General features: G+C 52.1%; 8 protein-coding genes across 8 annotated transcripts; 4 read left to right on the plus strand and 4 right to left on the minus strand.

Annotated features, from left to right (window-relative positions):
* Nucleotides 1-1,078: 1,078 nt before the first annotated feature.
* CDV56_104304 (putative ribosome associated DnaJ chaperone Zuotin) lies at nt 1,079-2,531 on the minus strand (the record flags this gene model as incomplete). Its single annotated transcript, XM_026757923.1, has 3 exons — nt 1,079-2,128; nt 2,182-2,322; nt 2,379-2,531. The coding sequence occupies 3 exons, from the start codon at nt 2,529-2,531 to the stop codon at nt 1,079-1,081; spliced, it is 1,344 nt and encodes a 447-aa protein (XP_026611382.1).
* Nucleotides 2,532-2,980: 449 nt separating this feature from the next.
* Nucleotides 2,981-3,482, plus strand: MZM1 (LYR motif-containing protein; the record flags this gene model as incomplete). The annotated part of the gene is made up of 3 exons (XM_026758111.1): nt 2,981-3,056; nt 3,112-3,288; nt 3,388-3,482. The coding sequence occupies 3 exons, from the start codon at nt 2,981-2,983 to the stop codon at nt 3,480-3,482; spliced, it is 348 nt and encodes a 115-aa protein (XP_026611383.1).
* Nucleotides 3,483-3,738: 256 nt separating this feature from the next.
* slt11 (Pre-mRNA-splicing factor ECM2) lies at nt 3,739-4,942 on the minus strand (the record flags this gene model as incomplete). Its single annotated transcript, XM_026758181.1, has 2 exons — nt 3,739-4,749; nt 4,802-4,942. 2 exons carry the CDS (start codon nt 4,940-4,942, stop codon nt 3,739-3,741), a joined length of 1,152 nt encoding a protein of 383 aa, XP_026611384.1.
* A 918-nt stretch (nt 4,943-5,860) lies between these two features.
* erg6 (sterol 24-C-methyltransferase) lies at nt 5,861-7,108 on the plus strand (the record flags this gene model as incomplete). The annotated part of the gene is made up of 3 exons (XM_026758354.1): nt 5,861-6,064; nt 6,123-6,157; nt 6,214-7,108. 3 exons carry the CDS (start codon nt 5,861-5,863, stop codon nt 7,106-7,108), a joined length of 1,134 nt encoding a protein of 377 aa, XP_026611385.1.
* A 693-nt stretch (nt 7,109-7,801) lies between these two features.
* Nucleotides 7,802-9,188, minus strand: CDV56_104902 (BNR repeat-containing protein; the record flags this gene model as incomplete). Its single annotated transcript, XM_026758521.1, has 2 exons — nt 7,802-8,639; nt 8,689-9,188. 2 exons carry the CDS (start codon nt 9,186-9,188, stop codon nt 7,802-7,804), a joined length of 1,338 nt encoding a protein of 445 aa, XP_026611386.1.
* A 944-nt stretch (nt 9,189-10,132) lies between these two features.
* Nucleotides 10,133-11,615, plus strand: CDV56_105086 (SNG1 family protein; the record flags this gene model as incomplete). Its single annotated transcript, XM_026758705.1, has 3 exons — nt 10,133-10,274; nt 10,335-11,417; nt 11,467-11,615. 3 exons carry the CDS (start codon nt 10,133-10,135, stop codon nt 11,613-11,615), a joined length of 1,374 nt encoding a protein of 457 aa, XP_026611387.1.
* A 128-nt stretch (nt 11,616-11,743) lies between these two features.
* CDV56_105212 (Con-6 family protein) lies at nt 11,744-12,160 on the minus strand (the record flags this gene model as incomplete). The annotated part of the gene is made up of 3 exons (XM_026758831.1): nt 11,744-11,840; nt 11,912-12,043; nt 12,096-12,160. 3 exons carry the CDS (start codon nt 12,158-12,160, stop codon nt 11,744-11,746), a joined length of 294 nt encoding a protein of 97 aa, XP_026611388.1.
* A 1,863-nt stretch (nt 12,161-14,023) lies between these two features.
* On the plus strand, nt 14,024-15,113 carry PHO5 (acid phosphatase pho5; the record flags this gene model as incomplete). The annotated part of the gene is made up of 2 exons (XM_026759017.1): nt 14,024-14,550; nt 14,614-15,113. Coding segments are annotated over 2 exons (1,027 nt in total), but the record flags the coding sequence as incomplete, so codon positions are not given.
* Nucleotides 15,114-15,144: the final 31 nt, after the last annotated feature.

The following is a 15,144-nucleotide window of genomic DNA, read 5'->3' on the forward strand; positions in this document are numbered from 1 at the left end:
GAATCGGGAGAAGCTAGCTATATTCCCTCGAGCTGAGGAGCTTTATATATCCACGAAAGTTCCTGGTCGGATCATAGGTCCCATCAAAGTCAACCGATCAAACTTGATGGAGAGGTGCATACACGAGGAACCGTATTGGTCCGGCATCCACCGAAGCTGCAAGTCCCGGCGTGACATTCTGCCAGGAAGTGGTTAATTTCCGAGAATTCTTTTATCTCCGTTTCTGGCCGATGAACAATCTCCAGGACGACTGCACGTTGCGGCCACATTATCAGCGACTGGACGTTCCAGACGACGCTAACAACAGGATGCAAGTTGGAGATGGATGGAGACTTGGAGACGGAGCGTTGGAGCAAGGAACAGACCGAACAGTCCCACTCGGGAGCGCACGTGCTGGGGATGGCATCAACCAGCGGTACCTTCACGGTTCCACGACCATTCCATGCAGGAAATCCATCTGTGCTAATAGCCACTTGCAGCTAAGCGAGGTTCGCTAAACAGACCAAGCTGAAGTTGTACTGTGCAATCAGCACTCCAAGCTTTTCAAGCTTTGCTGAGAAGTTCTTGTCTCGATTGGCATCGCTTATGTCGGCATTATGTTTAGCTTGGGCTTGAGCTTGAAAGGACCAATTGCCTGCTGCATGTTACCCACTGGGAAAATGTGAGATTCATGCATCGAACATATTGGAGTCTTTGGGTTTGTAAACCTGGAAGCCTCGCCTCATACGCATCATCGTTCTCATTACGGCTCAGAGCAGAGATATCCCACAGCGCAGATAAAGCTCCTAGTCTCATGCCAGGCTTTCTACTATGATATCGAAAGCCACCACAAGCGATTGTTCGCAAGTGTCATTACGGTCAACTAGTCCAAGAATTCCATGAAACCGACGACAGGGGCTAACCGTTGAGTCGCTACGTTTAATGGACGTTGGGCGAAACCAAGTTGATAATTAGATTCTATCATCAAGTCGTTGCATATTCTGCGACAGATCTATCTACACCCCATGCATGTCAAAGTAGATCATCTTCATCCGCTGGAAACTCACAAACAAAGCACGGTCTATATCGAGCCAATCATCTAAGCAAAAGACTTGGTCTCGCCATCCTTGAGCTTGCCGGCGTCGACCAGTCTCTTGGCCTCCTCGGCCCACACGCCCTTGACCGCGGCGGCGTCCTTGCCAGCAGCAGTGAGGCGCTCGGCCAGAGCGGCGAGCTCCTCACTATCGATCTTGCTCATAATGAGGTCGACATCAGTCAAGACAGAGTCGACCTGAGCGGGAGAAGGCTCGCCAGACTCGGCAAAGTAGTTGACATCCTTGACAGAGCCCTTGAGAACACGCTTGTTCTTCTTAGCAGCGTTCTTAGCAGCTTCCTTGGCCTTCTTGTTCTTCTCACGCTCGGCCTTGGCGGCCTCTTCGGCGTTCTTCTTGCGCTCCTCCTCCTCGAGACGAGCCTTCTCCTTCTCCTCAGCCAGACGCTTGGCCTCGGCCTCCTTCTCGAGACGCTTCTTGTCCTTGCCGGCACGAGCCTGCTGACGGAACTTCTTAATTCTCTCATCCTGAGCAAGGCAGTCGTCAACAAGGTGGCGTAGACGGGCGATATCCTCGCTCTTGCGCTTGCGGCGGGCGTTGGCGTTCTTCTTCTCAACGTGACGCTTCTGGTCACGGTTCTCGTTGTCATCGGGAACATCCTCATCCAAGTATTCAAATGTACGCCAGCTGTCAAAGTTATACCAGAAGTTGTAGAAGGTCTCGACCTCCTCCTGGGTACTGTTTTCGTCACCGAGCTGAGGGACGGGCTGAACCTTGGAGAAACGGCCTTCAGCCTCGAAGACAGGGCCCCAGCTCTTGTAGAAACCGCGCTTGGCAATGTCCTTCTTGGATGGGGGGTCAACGTCGGCAGCCTCATCGACGGAGTCGAACTGACGACGCTTGACGGGGTCAGTCAGCAACTCGTTGGCCTTCTGGATGCACTTGAAAAAGTTGTCGTTCTCGTCGCGGTCTCCCAGGGCGGCCTTCTTGTCGGGGTGGTGGCGGAGGACCTTCTTGCGGTGGGCGCGCTTGATCTGCTCGGGAGTAGCACGCCAGCGGTACTTAGACAGACCGAGGACAGCGTAGTGATCTTGGGCCTATAGAGGTCAATACAAATTTTAAGAGTGAGATCGGATATGAATGAACGAACCTTCCAGTCCTTAGCATCTCTAGACAGCATCATGGGGTCCTCAGGCTCGGAGATCTCGTCATCCCCATCATCCTCAGTCTTCTTGACGTTCTGCTGAGCCTGGATTCTTTCGTCCTCGGAGAAAGTGCGGTGGTGACGCTTCTAGAAACTCGTTAGCTTGCACTGATCAAAACAAAATCTCGTCCTAGGCCGCTTACTCTGCGAGCATGAGCCAAGAAGTGAGGGCCGACGGGCTCCAAGTTTCTCTGTGTGGTGGCAGACAGACTGCCAACGGCCGTGAAATCCTTCTCGGCACTCCAGCCCTGGGGAAGGGCTGGGAGGGTAACATTAACGACCTGGTGAGAAGCCATTGTAATAATACAAAGGGCAGAAATGTCCGTGACTTCGAAAGAGGAAGAAGGAGGGTGACGGACGAGGTCCAAAGTTGTGTGCCGCCAACGATCGACAACAAATGAAAAACGAATGGCAATTTTTATTTTTTCTGCTGAGACTTCCCGCCCCGGCCTGGGCCAATGAAGAAGCGGGAGTTTCGGAGATCAATGGATCGAGGATAGATGTTCGAAGACTAGGTACTGCTGGATCTAAGGACGTCAATTTCATCTTTGATTTACATTCAAGTCACTTTCAATCTAGCTCTGAAACCTTTTTGATACTTGCTCCCCTTGGAAGAGATCTATTTCTCTATTGTCCCAAGAACGAACCGAAGGACGGAGCAGGAGACGAAGCGACACATCACGTCAGAAAGACGACCAATCTACCTTGCCTTCACCAATCACTCTGGAATCTGAAATCTGAAATCATGGCCTCGCAAACCGCAGTCTCAGCGCGCAGCGCCTACCGACAGATCCTCCGCGCTACCCGCATCGCTTTCCAAGGTCAATCATCCACCTGCAGTGGCTGGTATCCTGCAACTAACGATTCTCATCATAGACGACTTCCGTGTTCTGATCGCTGCTCGTCAGGAAGCCCGTCGCCAGTTTGACGCACACCGCCGCGAGGGGATTGATACGCCAATGCACATCAACCATGCCAAAGAGGTGGCCGACATTCTCCGACACAACATTGTACAAGGCGTAAGGGATAGTAACGACGAGAATGCCAAATGGGGTGCGTATTGCCTACGATTGATGCGATTGCTGCTGCGTGGCGTACTTGGACTTGATCATGGGTGTTGCGTTGCATGCGCTAACGTTTGATGGTACATAGAGCTCCGCATTCACGACGATATCGAGCGTGGAGATAATGATTCGATCAGAGTTGCTGGGAAGAAGGTCAAAGTTGATAAGCCGTGCTCCGCATGAGTGGGCGAACAGCGAACATTTGATGGGGATTGAATATTGTGCAATTATATTTGGGATGGAAGGATGACGGCTGAAAACTTGCATTTGCAATTTGTATTATAGTATACCCATGCTTTCCTCACCTCCTGGCGTCTCTTGGGGTATTTTTCTCGATAGAAATGCATAGCAAACAACGCCCGCTTGAACATATACACAATACCTTTTGACCCAGATCGCGTACTAATGAGACCAAACATCGAAATTGAGAAGATATGGTTCAATCGCCCGACAAGCTCGAGTACTGAACCTCCCCACTACCTGGGGGTGGTGCCACAAGAAATCCCTGTGGCTTCTCCGTCGTAGCCTCACCAGTAGCTGTGATAGCTCTCTGTCCTGGCTCTCCACCCTTTTGTGCCTGGGCGGTTTGGCGACCCTCACGAGCATTCTTCATCCGCTCCTCCCTGTCCATGTTGTCCAGAGGCTTGGGCTTACCCCACCGCACCCGCAGGGGACATCCCTGAATAACGGCCTTGCCCTGGCAATGCTGCGCAGCAGCTTCTGCGCCCTCTCGAGTCGCAAAGTTGACGAAAGCACAATGAGCGCGGTGCGAACAGATCAAAGACCGGAGCTGACCGAACTGTGTAAAGAAGGTCCGGAGCGTGTGTTCCGGAAGGTCGTCCTCCACACCTGTCACAAAGAGGGATGTGATATTCGGGTCCGCAGGGGGCAGATAATCTTCGGGAGAGGGAGGGATCTGAGCAGTGCCAGGAAACGGACGGCCACCGCGACCACCGCGCATATTGCCACGGCCTCGGCCAGGCAGTGGTGTTCCTCTTCTACTCTCGCTTGTCCGAATAGGCCCGGGTCCGTTTCCATAGCGGCTATGTACGACTGGAGCGTCAGTGGGTGGTGCCTCGGTCGATCCGTCGGATGGACCTTCAAGTTGCTGCCGAGGCTTTCTGTAGTATGGTTCGCTATTTGCCAGTCTTCGCAGCAGCTCGCGCGCCTTCTCATCCGTCTTCTCGTACGCTTCGACCGCCCCGCGACCTTCTTCAATCTCTTTCTCGTGTTCCTGCGCGTAGTATTCACGGTTGATTGAGCTCTCTGGGCCGGGAGCGACCATCTTCAACGCGGCATCACGGACAACGATCGGGAGGCCAAATGATAGATCGAGCATACAGCACTGGCAGCAATTCTTCAGGCGCGCGCAGGTGAGGCAGATGGTGGTTCGCTTGGTCCGTGCCGTTCGGTCTGCCTTCCAGCGGAATATGGTAAAGGGACGTGTGCACTACATCATAATTAGTAGATATTCAGACGTACACAGAGAATGTGCAACTCACGATTTTACATTCAGCGCCATGATCCTCCTTGAGCATCTGAACATAAGGGTTGTCGGGAAGGCAGTTCTCGCAAACAGAAGGGAAATCAGTGGACTCCCAGCCCGACCGGTTTAGATCTTGCTTAATCTGAGGCGGAGGCATATTATGATTATATCGGAGGGTGACAGATTGTACTTGTCAGCTCACTGGTGGATCAGCGATAAGTTGCGATCGCAGTTAGACTGAAAGAATATGTGTAGAAGTGATTGCAAAAGCAAGCAACGTTTATCGATACCTTAGTCTTCAGGTTTGCTCATTCTGTGGCTGATTGTGGCTAGGTATATTATGTAAGTGATATAGTCATGTGACTGTTCGTCGTGGATCGACTGAGTCCGGAGACTTGTTTAACGATCGAAATCTAACATTCGAAGGATCCGGCATCTCCAGATTTCCGTATGGTAAGCACATCTCAAACTTCTATAAATTGAAAGTCGAAACATCTTGGAAGTAAGGGTACTCCGTATATGCAAGCGAGTGCATCCCGACGGATACGCAAATACGAAGGATACACTATCCGCAATACGCAACACGACGGATCAAATCTCTTGGATCTGCCCTGAGCAGGCCCGCTGTAGCCAATTTGCCCAAGACCAGACTCTTCTTGGAATGGCCTAGATCCACTTCACAGCCACTCTCGGAGCACCACTTTCTCCGATCAGAACCCCAGACAGCCCTTTCAGGTGTAAAGCGTCCCCGTTTTGGCTGACTGGGCAGGTATCGCCGCCGTGATTGGCCTGAGGCTTCCTGTCAGGACTCGCAATTCCGTCTCCTTTATTTGGCCGATCTGGGATTTTTGTCTCGCTGGCAATCACATTCACATTCCCCCCTTCTTTTTTTCCCTTCTGCCTGCTTGGTCCGTCTGCTTCAACATTGTGATTCTTGTGGATATAATTACCTTTCAATTCTTCCACTTGGGCCAGTATTTTGATTCTCTTCTTTTCTGTACGAGTTCATTTCTGCGATCAGTGATCCACCCCTTTTCTACCCCTACCACATCCAAAAGCCCAATTGCTCTCAGTCATGGCCCCCGCTGCTTTGGAACAGGAGAACCACGCGCGCGATGCCGAGTTCAATCGCGCAATGCACGGAAAGTCTGCCCAGTCTCGGGGTGGCTTTGCTGCTCTTCGGGGCAAGGACTCTGCTGCCCAGAAGGCCGCTGTAGACGAGTACTTCAAGCATTGGGACAACAAGTCCGCTGAAGACGAGACAGAGGAGATTCGCGCGGTGAGTAATCCCTCTATTCTTGCCATGTGGAATTCTGGACTAATTGTCTTATCCATAGGCCCGCCGTGCCGAGTATGCCACATTGACCCGACAGTATGTCATAAAACCCTGAGCTTCGGAGCCATTGGACTACTCTAACGTTGCTGCAGCTACTACAACCTGGCCACGGATCTTTACGAGTATGGATGGGGTACTTCGTTCCATTTCTGCCGCTTCGCCCAGGGCGAACCCTTCTACCAAGCCATTGCCCGCCATGAACACTACCTGGCTCACCGGATGGGCATCAAGGAGGGTATGAAGGTCCTGGATGTCGGCTGTGGTGTCGGCGGTCCTGCCCGCGAGATTGTCAAATTCACCGATGCCAACGTGGTTGGACTGAACAACAACGACTACCAGATTGAGCGTGCGACTCGGTACGCCGAGCGCGAGGGATTGAGCCATAAGCTCAGCTTCGTCAAGGGCGACTTTATGCAGATGAAGTTCCCTGATAACTCGTTCGATGCCGTTTACGCTATCGAGGCCACCGTCCACGCTCCCGAACTTGAGGGTGTCTACAAGGAAATCTTCCGTGTGTTGAAGCCCGGTGGAATCTTCGGTGTCTACGAGTGGCTCATGACCGACGAGTACGACAACGACAACCCGGAGCATCGCAAGATCCGTCTGGGTATCGAGCTGGGTGATGGTATTTCCAACATGGTCAAGATTTCGGAGGGTCTCACTGCTTTCAAGAACGCCGGTTTCGAGCTGTTGCACAACGAGGATCTCGCCGATCGCCCCGACCGCATTCCTTGGTACTACCCTCTGGCAGGATCGTTCAAGCACATGACCTCGCCCTGGGATCTGTTCACCATTGCCCGTATGACATGGTGGGGTCGTGGCATCGCCCATCGCTTCTGCGGAGCTATGGAGACCGTTGGTCTCTTCCCTAAGGGCACCCAGAAGACAGCCGACAGTCTCGCCATCGCCGGTGACTGCCTGGTCGCTGGCGGTGAGAAGAAGCTCTTCACTCCCATGTATTTGATGGTCGGACGCAAGCCCGAGTAACGAGTCTCTGTATTACACGAATTGCCTGTACAAAGATCTGCCCTGTGCGTGCATCCTGAGCTTATAGACGTGGCGGTCTAATTGTTCTAATTTTTTTTGTCCTGACTTTTACCCTTTTTCTCGATTTCCTTCTTCAATTGTCTTTATTACTGCATACCGCTGTTGGGATGCTATGTTGTCCTTGTTTATGCCCTGCCCATCTTCGCGGAAGGTGTATGTTTCACTGCTGGAAATGCGCTGATGGTAATGATTTCTGTTTTTCTTTTGTTCATCATATGTTAGATTAACATGAAACCTGAATATGTAATTGACCCTTAGAAGGGAATAATTCAAAGCTTACTTCACATTCATTTTCCATGCTAAAATCACTTTCTGTAGGTATGAACATCTCTCGGATAAAGACCTTTACTATAGAATTTTAGTTGGCATCATCAGTGGAAACACTGCGTTTTAGTCATCTACAGAGTAGTAGTGAGCGGGATGAAATGTGTGGGATTCCTAAAATATATAGATATCGAGATATGGTGAGGTGCTGGACTGCCATAAAGACACCTTCTGAATGCTAATACAAGGAACTAAAAGATACTGTATATTTTGAAGCTTCATAGCCACAAAGCAGAGTGAAACCAAGAATCAGAACAAGTTGTTATAAGAAAGTATCAATTGGATGAAACTTGGACACAGTTCACCTAGCTACACCAGATCATCAACATCAAATTGCAATACGATGATCTTTCTACCTCCCATCTCAGTCTCCTTGAGCATGAATATCGACAATACATCAAACTCCAACAGCGCTTCCTCATCCACCAACGGCTCGCCGACAAACCCCACGCCCCGCCACACAACTCGAAAGTCCGCCCGCACATTATCTCGCCGCGACCGCGCGATAATAACCTCATTCTCGGTATTCGACGGAAGAACAAATAGCACCGCATCCGTCTTCGCGCAGTAGACGACCTTCCCGCGAGGCCCAGTCGGAGTCGGGTAGATAAGCGGCAACGGAGCGAAACCCCATCGTCCACCGTCTCCGTCCCCGTCGGGAGGGCAATGGTAATGCACCCAGCTCTCCTGACCCGTCGTGCTCTCGCGGTTCAGGACGTGGATGCCCCCGTGTACATCCACATGCTGGGCCTCCTGGTTCATGATCCCGCTGTTGCGGGGGATGTCTTTCACCTGGAGCCTGGTGTCCTGGGAATCTAGGCCTGATGGTGTGGTGACTAGCTCGCGGCGGGAACTGTGCCAGGTGGTTCCGCTGTTGGTGGCATAGGCGTGGTAGAGGCCCTCGTTGTTTTCCGGGCCGTTTGGGCCAGCTTGTGCTTTATGTGCGGTGGATGTGTGGTCATTAGCGCCTTCGTAGTCGATGAAGTGGCGGTTGGTCCAGGTGACGTGGAGGGTGTTGGTGCCTTGATGGAAGGAGAGTCCGTTGGGATACGGGTTGCATTTGGTGCCGATGAGATAGGTGCCGAGGGGGACGGAATGTGCTGTCTTGCTGTCGTAGCGGTAGAGGATGTCGGAGCCGGCGCCTGCTCTGGTTCGGTTAGCAGGGCTCGAGATCAGGGTCGTGGCTGGTTACGTACTTGCCGATGCGGCATTCGAAGAATAGCTCGTTCCCTGCGGGGAGGAAGCGAGGGTAGGTTACGTTGACCAGGTCAGCGGATTGTCCAGGGAGATGGCTGAGAATGGGACCGAAGTTCTCTGGCTTCCAGCTTGTCGGGCTGGTGTCGTGGGCTAGTCCCTGTCGTGAGACGCGATATTTCAGCGTGTCGCAGTGATGGTCAAAAGCGATGTGTATCGTACCGTCGCCGGCGCAGATGCCAATGGAGATGGCGTTGTGTCCGTCATCTGTTGTCTGCTGGTAATCTTCAAAGGTCAAGCATTGCCACGGCGATGTAGGCTTGGTAATATCATGGCGTGCAAGCGTGACCTGTCTGGGACCAAGAGACAATTTGGAGGTGTAGAAGCCAGCGTATTGGTGGCCGGAGAAAGTTGTGATGGCTGATTGTTGGAAAGAGCAGGCATTCAAGCGATGCGTTGTGTTGGGGTCGTCGCCTAGGATATAAGTTGTTGGAGTGACCATCGTTGGAGATGCAGCATCGCACCGTGCCTTTTAATGGTTGCTATTGCGGAGAGGTCCTTCTCATTCTGGGCACATAGAATTCCATCGAAGCCATGTGTGATTTAAAACCTTGACTGCACCCTGCATGGTCTGTAGCCGTCGATCGACAACGCTTGGTGGAATAATTCTCCAGTAATGAAAGTGTCCCCGCATTTCCCAGTCGCTCTCCACGGCACTACTTTGCCAACCGTTGAGGGACGCTGTCAATGACGACTGACGATTTCTTTATGGCAGCATTGTTGTACCAGAAACTCAAGGGTCTTAGTCTGAAGCTGTCATTCAGGCTCAACATCTATATAGACGCATGATGAAGCTACTCAAGGGTGTATTGATGGGATAAGATGGATCCATGGCACATCTAGCCCATCAAAGCATGATTATTAAGCTGGTACCTGAAGTTAAGTAAAAGGAGCCGCGTCATACATCGCTTCAGCTCATCAGGCTGGTTGTGTTCTTCATCATCGATTGATGATTCCCGTCGCAATGTTACATAGGAGGGAGGGAGTGATGACGAGTCCCGTTCGGAATGAGAGGGCAACCCAACAGGGTCCAAGTCCAACGGGGCTGACAGCGTACTCCGAATTATCAGCGAGATCGAGAAATGACTCTTAATTCCACAGTTTCTGACAGACAAATGTCCTTCCTGACTCAGCTGTGGAAGAATCACATTTAGTGTCGGAATTAAGGGTGTCGGAGAGCATATGCGGACATCCGGAGTGGGTAAATATCCCGAGTGCAAGGCCATCTGCCGTTCTCAGCGAGCACTTCATCATCGACTTTCTATCGGAAGCCGGTGGCTGCACGTCATGTTTGCGGCAGTATTAATATCCCTGACCTTTTCCTCGACTTTTTAATCGAAGTCTTTTGATTATCCGTGTCTCTGAGACGACAGTCACCTCATAGCCATGACGGTTGACGACAAGACGGAGTCTAACAGCACCGAGTCGACCGAGACAGGGACCGAACCTCCCCAAGCCTCGGTTGGCTTCTGGGATCCAGCCTTACGAGAGACCCGCAAGCGAATCATATTCCTCTGGGGTCGGACAAGTAAGTGGTTGACAGGAGCAATTATTTTTATTATCAATGGCAACTAAGACATTTCAATAGTATTGGGATTGTGTGTTTTTATTCTCTGTGTTCTATCCCTTTACTGGGCCATTCAATTCCGGTCTGAGGACAGACTGCACACTTTGACTATTTGGGTGGTCGATTTCGATAACCAGGTGGAACCATACAAGAATGAGAGCATCACACCCATCATTGGACCGGCTGTGACTGATGTCGCGAATCGTTTCATTGAGTCGGACACGGAGCATGTCGGATACAAAATCAGATCTCCCGCAGATTTCAACTATGATCCTTGGGCCGTCCGACAAGGCGTCTATGACGAACTTGCATATGCTGCAATCATTGTCAACCCCAATGCTACCACTCTCCTGTATGATGCCGTGACGAACGGGAACTCGTCGTACGACCCCAACGGCGCTGCTCAGTTTATAATCATCAGCGCGCGTGATCAGACCACATATTCGAGCTATATCGATCCGGCCTTGTCCTCGTTCCAGCTGGATGTTCTTGCCGAGTTTGGCCCCAGGTGGATTCAGACTCTCGCACAACAGTCTATGAACATCTCTCGGGTGCCCCAGGCTGTCAATCCGGCAATCGGCTTTCAGAAAGTTGACCTTCGACCGTTCGGCCCTGCTGCTGCGACGCCGTCCGTGACTATTGGGTTGATTTACCTGATCATTATCGCCTTTTTCAACTTTCCATTCCTCATGCCTGTCCACATGCAGCTCATCAAGGGGAACCACCCGCCGCTGAAGATCCCGCAGTGGCTCGTCTGGCGTCTGAGTTCGAGCATCGTGGCCTACTTTTTCCTGTCGCTGTTTTATTCCTTTGTGTCGCTGGCCTTCCAGATCCCGTTCAGCAACAGTCCGGCCCCGGATACGTTGCCAGCCTACAATGCCAACGCGTATGGACACGGATCGTTCGTGGTATTCTGGATGCTGAACTGGGTTGGCATGGCTGCGCTGGGACTGCCCTGCGAGAACATGGGCATGATCCTCGGGTTTCCCTACAGTGCGCTCTTTCTGATTTTCTGGGTTATTACCAACGTCGCCACCGGCTTTTATGCGTTGGATCTGGCGCCTGGATTCTTCGCTTGGGGTTACGCCTGGCCTTTGCATCGCAGTAAGTTTTCTATCGTTCGAATTGCCTTGCGGTCATCTAACTAGTGTAGTTGTCGAGGCACTCCGAACTATTCTCTTCGGCACACATTCACGAATCGGACTCGACTTTGGCATTCTGTTTGTGTGGATCGCTGTTTCTATCCTGGTATACCCATTTGCGGCATTTATCATGCGCTGGAAGATGAAGCGGGGATTGTGATTTGGACATAGACTTGACTTGTATATACTAGATACCACTCAACATGATACATTGGCTTGGCTTGCCTTGGCCCATCTACAAGACATGTGCATAGTGTACAGCATATACTCGATGTAGAGTAGACCCGGCTAATCACTCGGCTGATCGGGCTGCTCCCCCATCGCCTCCAATTTATCCCTCGCCTGCTTCTTCCCCATATCCGTGACGTTGGGATTATGCGTTGCCCTGTTCCATCAGCATCAGCATCAGCATCAGCACCAACCCATTCAACTTTCAACAAAAGAATAAGCACATACGCCTTCAACCCCCTCTTCACATTCGTCGCATGTCGCTCATCCTCGCTGGATCCCCCGCCACCCTCGTATCTGTCGAGCTCCTGCTGCGCGTGTTGCTTGGCCTGCTGCGAGACATTTGGGTTCTTGAGGGTGCTGCGACTGCTCAGTCTTCTTCTTTTCCTGTATTAGATAATGTGAGGCTTACGCTTTGTATCCCCTCCTGACGTTCTCGGGGTCGCGGCCCTCGCTGGGCTCTCGGCTTCGGGGCATTGTTACAGTAGCGTTTTGTCGGTGAATGGTGTAGTAGTGATGGATGTGTATCTGCTCAGTTGCGATGGGTTGATCTTAGGGGTTTAAGTAGCTGGAGGAGACGCCACTGCATTTGATCATGATGATGAGAGTGTCCTGTGTGCTACGCTATGTTGGGATGATGAGTGTATGACATGATGGTGTTTCCGCGGTTGAGGGGTAGTTTCTATTCGGAGATAGGGTCAGTGACGTCGACGTCGACGTCGCACGAGAACGAGAACGTGGTTATAGAGATGTTGTACTCCGTATGATAGATGAGATGCAGGTGATTACTTGAATAGGCAACTGTACCTGACGATCGGTGTTAGTACATATATCCGTCCGAGTCCCGCAGAGCAGTGGGCACAAGATCTGTGGAGACTGAACAGATATCAATATCTGCAGATCTACTAATGCAGGCTACAATATCAACATCAGCTTGTATTGCTCACAGTTTACTCGTACAAACATGTAAGGTGCCACCGTGCCACTACAATGCCATCATGTCCATCGGAGGTCTACTCCGAACTCGCCGCTTGCATCAGCCCTCATTCAAGCCAAGGCAGATGTCGGGAAAGACGTCCGTGAGGCCATCACGTGTGGGATAGTGCGGCAACTTGGCAAGTGCTTGCCATGGCTGTAGTGTACCTGCGAGATTCTGATTTTGCGAAAAGCGCAATAGGTTTGAAAGCATTTAAGACTTCGGATTCGGATTTCAGTGTCTGTTGCAGGGTCCCCTGGTTGTGAGAGCGAGCAAGCTGATGTCAGGCAAGGGCGCAAGGCACACACGTCGCCACGCTAGAAACATCAAAGTCTTCCAGATCAGCTGAGTGAGAGTGCCTAGGCTCGAGTACTCCTTTAGCGCAACTACTCAGCTGCGAATCATTCTAGAACATCTTTCTGTCCACGTGCGCATTTCCTCGCTCAGGCACGGCCGCAGCAAGGCATATGGTGGAAGCGTAGAAAATTCTTCGCTCCTTCTTCTCCTAGCCCCTGCGAGGCGGCGTATCCCGATCTCTTTCCTTGTGAATGGCTGATGTTGCCCTCATATTGCTTCTGTTGTTCCAGGGTCAGCGCCCGACGGGCTGTGTCTAGAAGGTCCCGGTCGCTCGCAGAGAGCAGAAGGACAGCACGTGCGACAACCGCAGCGTCTCATTCATCTGTGTGGTAGTAATATCTATGCAACCCGGAGGACTGAAGCAGAACTTTGCGAGTGACCATGGAGAGTGGCTGAGATGATGAGTCTTGGCAAGCCTCGATTTCTTGGCGCGGCTGTGGGTCGCTGGCCACTCAGCACAGCGGAACTGAGCATGCTCCAGAAAGTGGCCGTTTGATTGGCCAGAATAATACGGGCAGCCTGACATCTCGGGTGGCCCGAACCAATCAGAGATCAGAGTCTACACGGCCAAAATGACCGATTTAGGAAGTCCTACCAAGAGAAAAAAAGCCCTGTCAGCCTGTCTGGGCAAAGGTCTTGACTGAAGCTTAGTCGAGCTTGAGTTGCTCACACTAGTGGCCCCTAGACTTCCTCGCATGCGCGCAGAGTGACATACCTTAGGCACCGGAGTGAGTGAGACGAACATGGCCGGGGTCCAGGTCGCCTATCGTGCCCAAACTCACGGTCTCGATTCGTTGCAGCCATTGTTTGTTCTTGTTCGGGCCATGTACGCTAAAAACGCCTTCGTCTCTGAGCTCTCTGTACATAAGGGGCTGCCTCCCATTCTCACCCACGAAGTCTCTCTGAATCTTTCCTCGGAGTAGGTTCGACAACTCTGAGCCCACTGACTGGCGTGGTCTTTTCTATCCATTATACTTCTTTATCACTTTCCTTTAACCAACCCAGCCATGGCTACTACTGAAGGCGGCAACTCCGCCTTCCGGAACTACAACAACGAGTTCGCCAACGTGGAGGATCCCAGAGAGCGCCGTCGTCAGGCTCTGGCCGAGATCGACAATGCCAAGTTCGGCTGGCACCACGTCCGCGCCGTTGTCGTTGCCGGGGTGGGTTTCTTCACGGACTCCTACGATATCTTTGCCATCAACCTGGCCTCCAGCATGCTGGGGGTTGTCTTCTGGCAGGACGCCAAGTCCAGCCCCGGCAAGATCCCCTCGAGCGCCGATACTGCCATCAAGGTGTCTACCTCTGGTGGTACGGTGATTGGACAGCTGTTTTTTGGTTGGCTTGCGGATCGCATCGGTCGTAAGCGCATGTACGGTATTGAATTGATGATCATCATCATGGCCACTCTGGCTCAGGCTCTCTCCTCCGACTCTCGTGCTATTTCCATCGTTGGTATTCTCATCTTCTGGCGTGTCATCATGGGGATTGGTATCGGTGGTGACTATCCTCTGTCTTCTATCATTACTTCTGAGTATGCTATGCTCCCCGTCCTAGCTGTTCTCCGGGACCTTTGCTGACGTGATCCCCTGCGCAGGTTTGCTACCACGAAGTGGAGAGGTGCCATGATGGGTTCCGTCTTTGCCATGCAGGGTTTCGGTCAATTCGCGGCGGCCATCATGGCTCTGATTGTTACTGCCGGCTTCAAGGAATCTCTGGAGACAGCCAGCTCCGTGGGCAAGTGCTCCGGTGTCTGCCAGCTCGCCGTCGACAAGATGTGGCGTGTGGTGATCGGTTTTGGTGCCGTCCCTGCCTGCATCGCCCTCTACTACCGTCTCACCATCCCCGAAACCCCCCGCTACACTTTTGATGTTGCCCGTGACATTGTCAAGGCCGACGAGGACGTGCGTGCCTACATGGCCGGCAAGCACGAGGGTCACCCCGACGAGATGCGCCGCCAGTCCGTCCTCCAGAACCATACCGGTGACGTTGTCGCCCCCAAGGCCAGCTGGGCTGATTTCTGGCGCCACTACTCGCAGTGGAAGAACGGAAGGATTCTGCTGGGTACTGCTGGGTCTTGGTTCTTCCTCGATGTTGGTAAGTTTCGTCACCGTCCCCCCCCCCGTCC

This window comes from Aspergillus thermomutatus (genome assembly GCF_002237265.1).
Source record: "Aspergillus thermomutatus strain HMR AF 39 chromosome Unknown NODE_231, whole genome shotgun sequence".
Classification (NCBI taxonomy): domain Eukaryota; kingdom Fungi; phylum Ascomycota; class Eurotiomycetes; order Eurotiales; family Aspergillaceae; genus Aspergillus; species Aspergillus thermomutatus.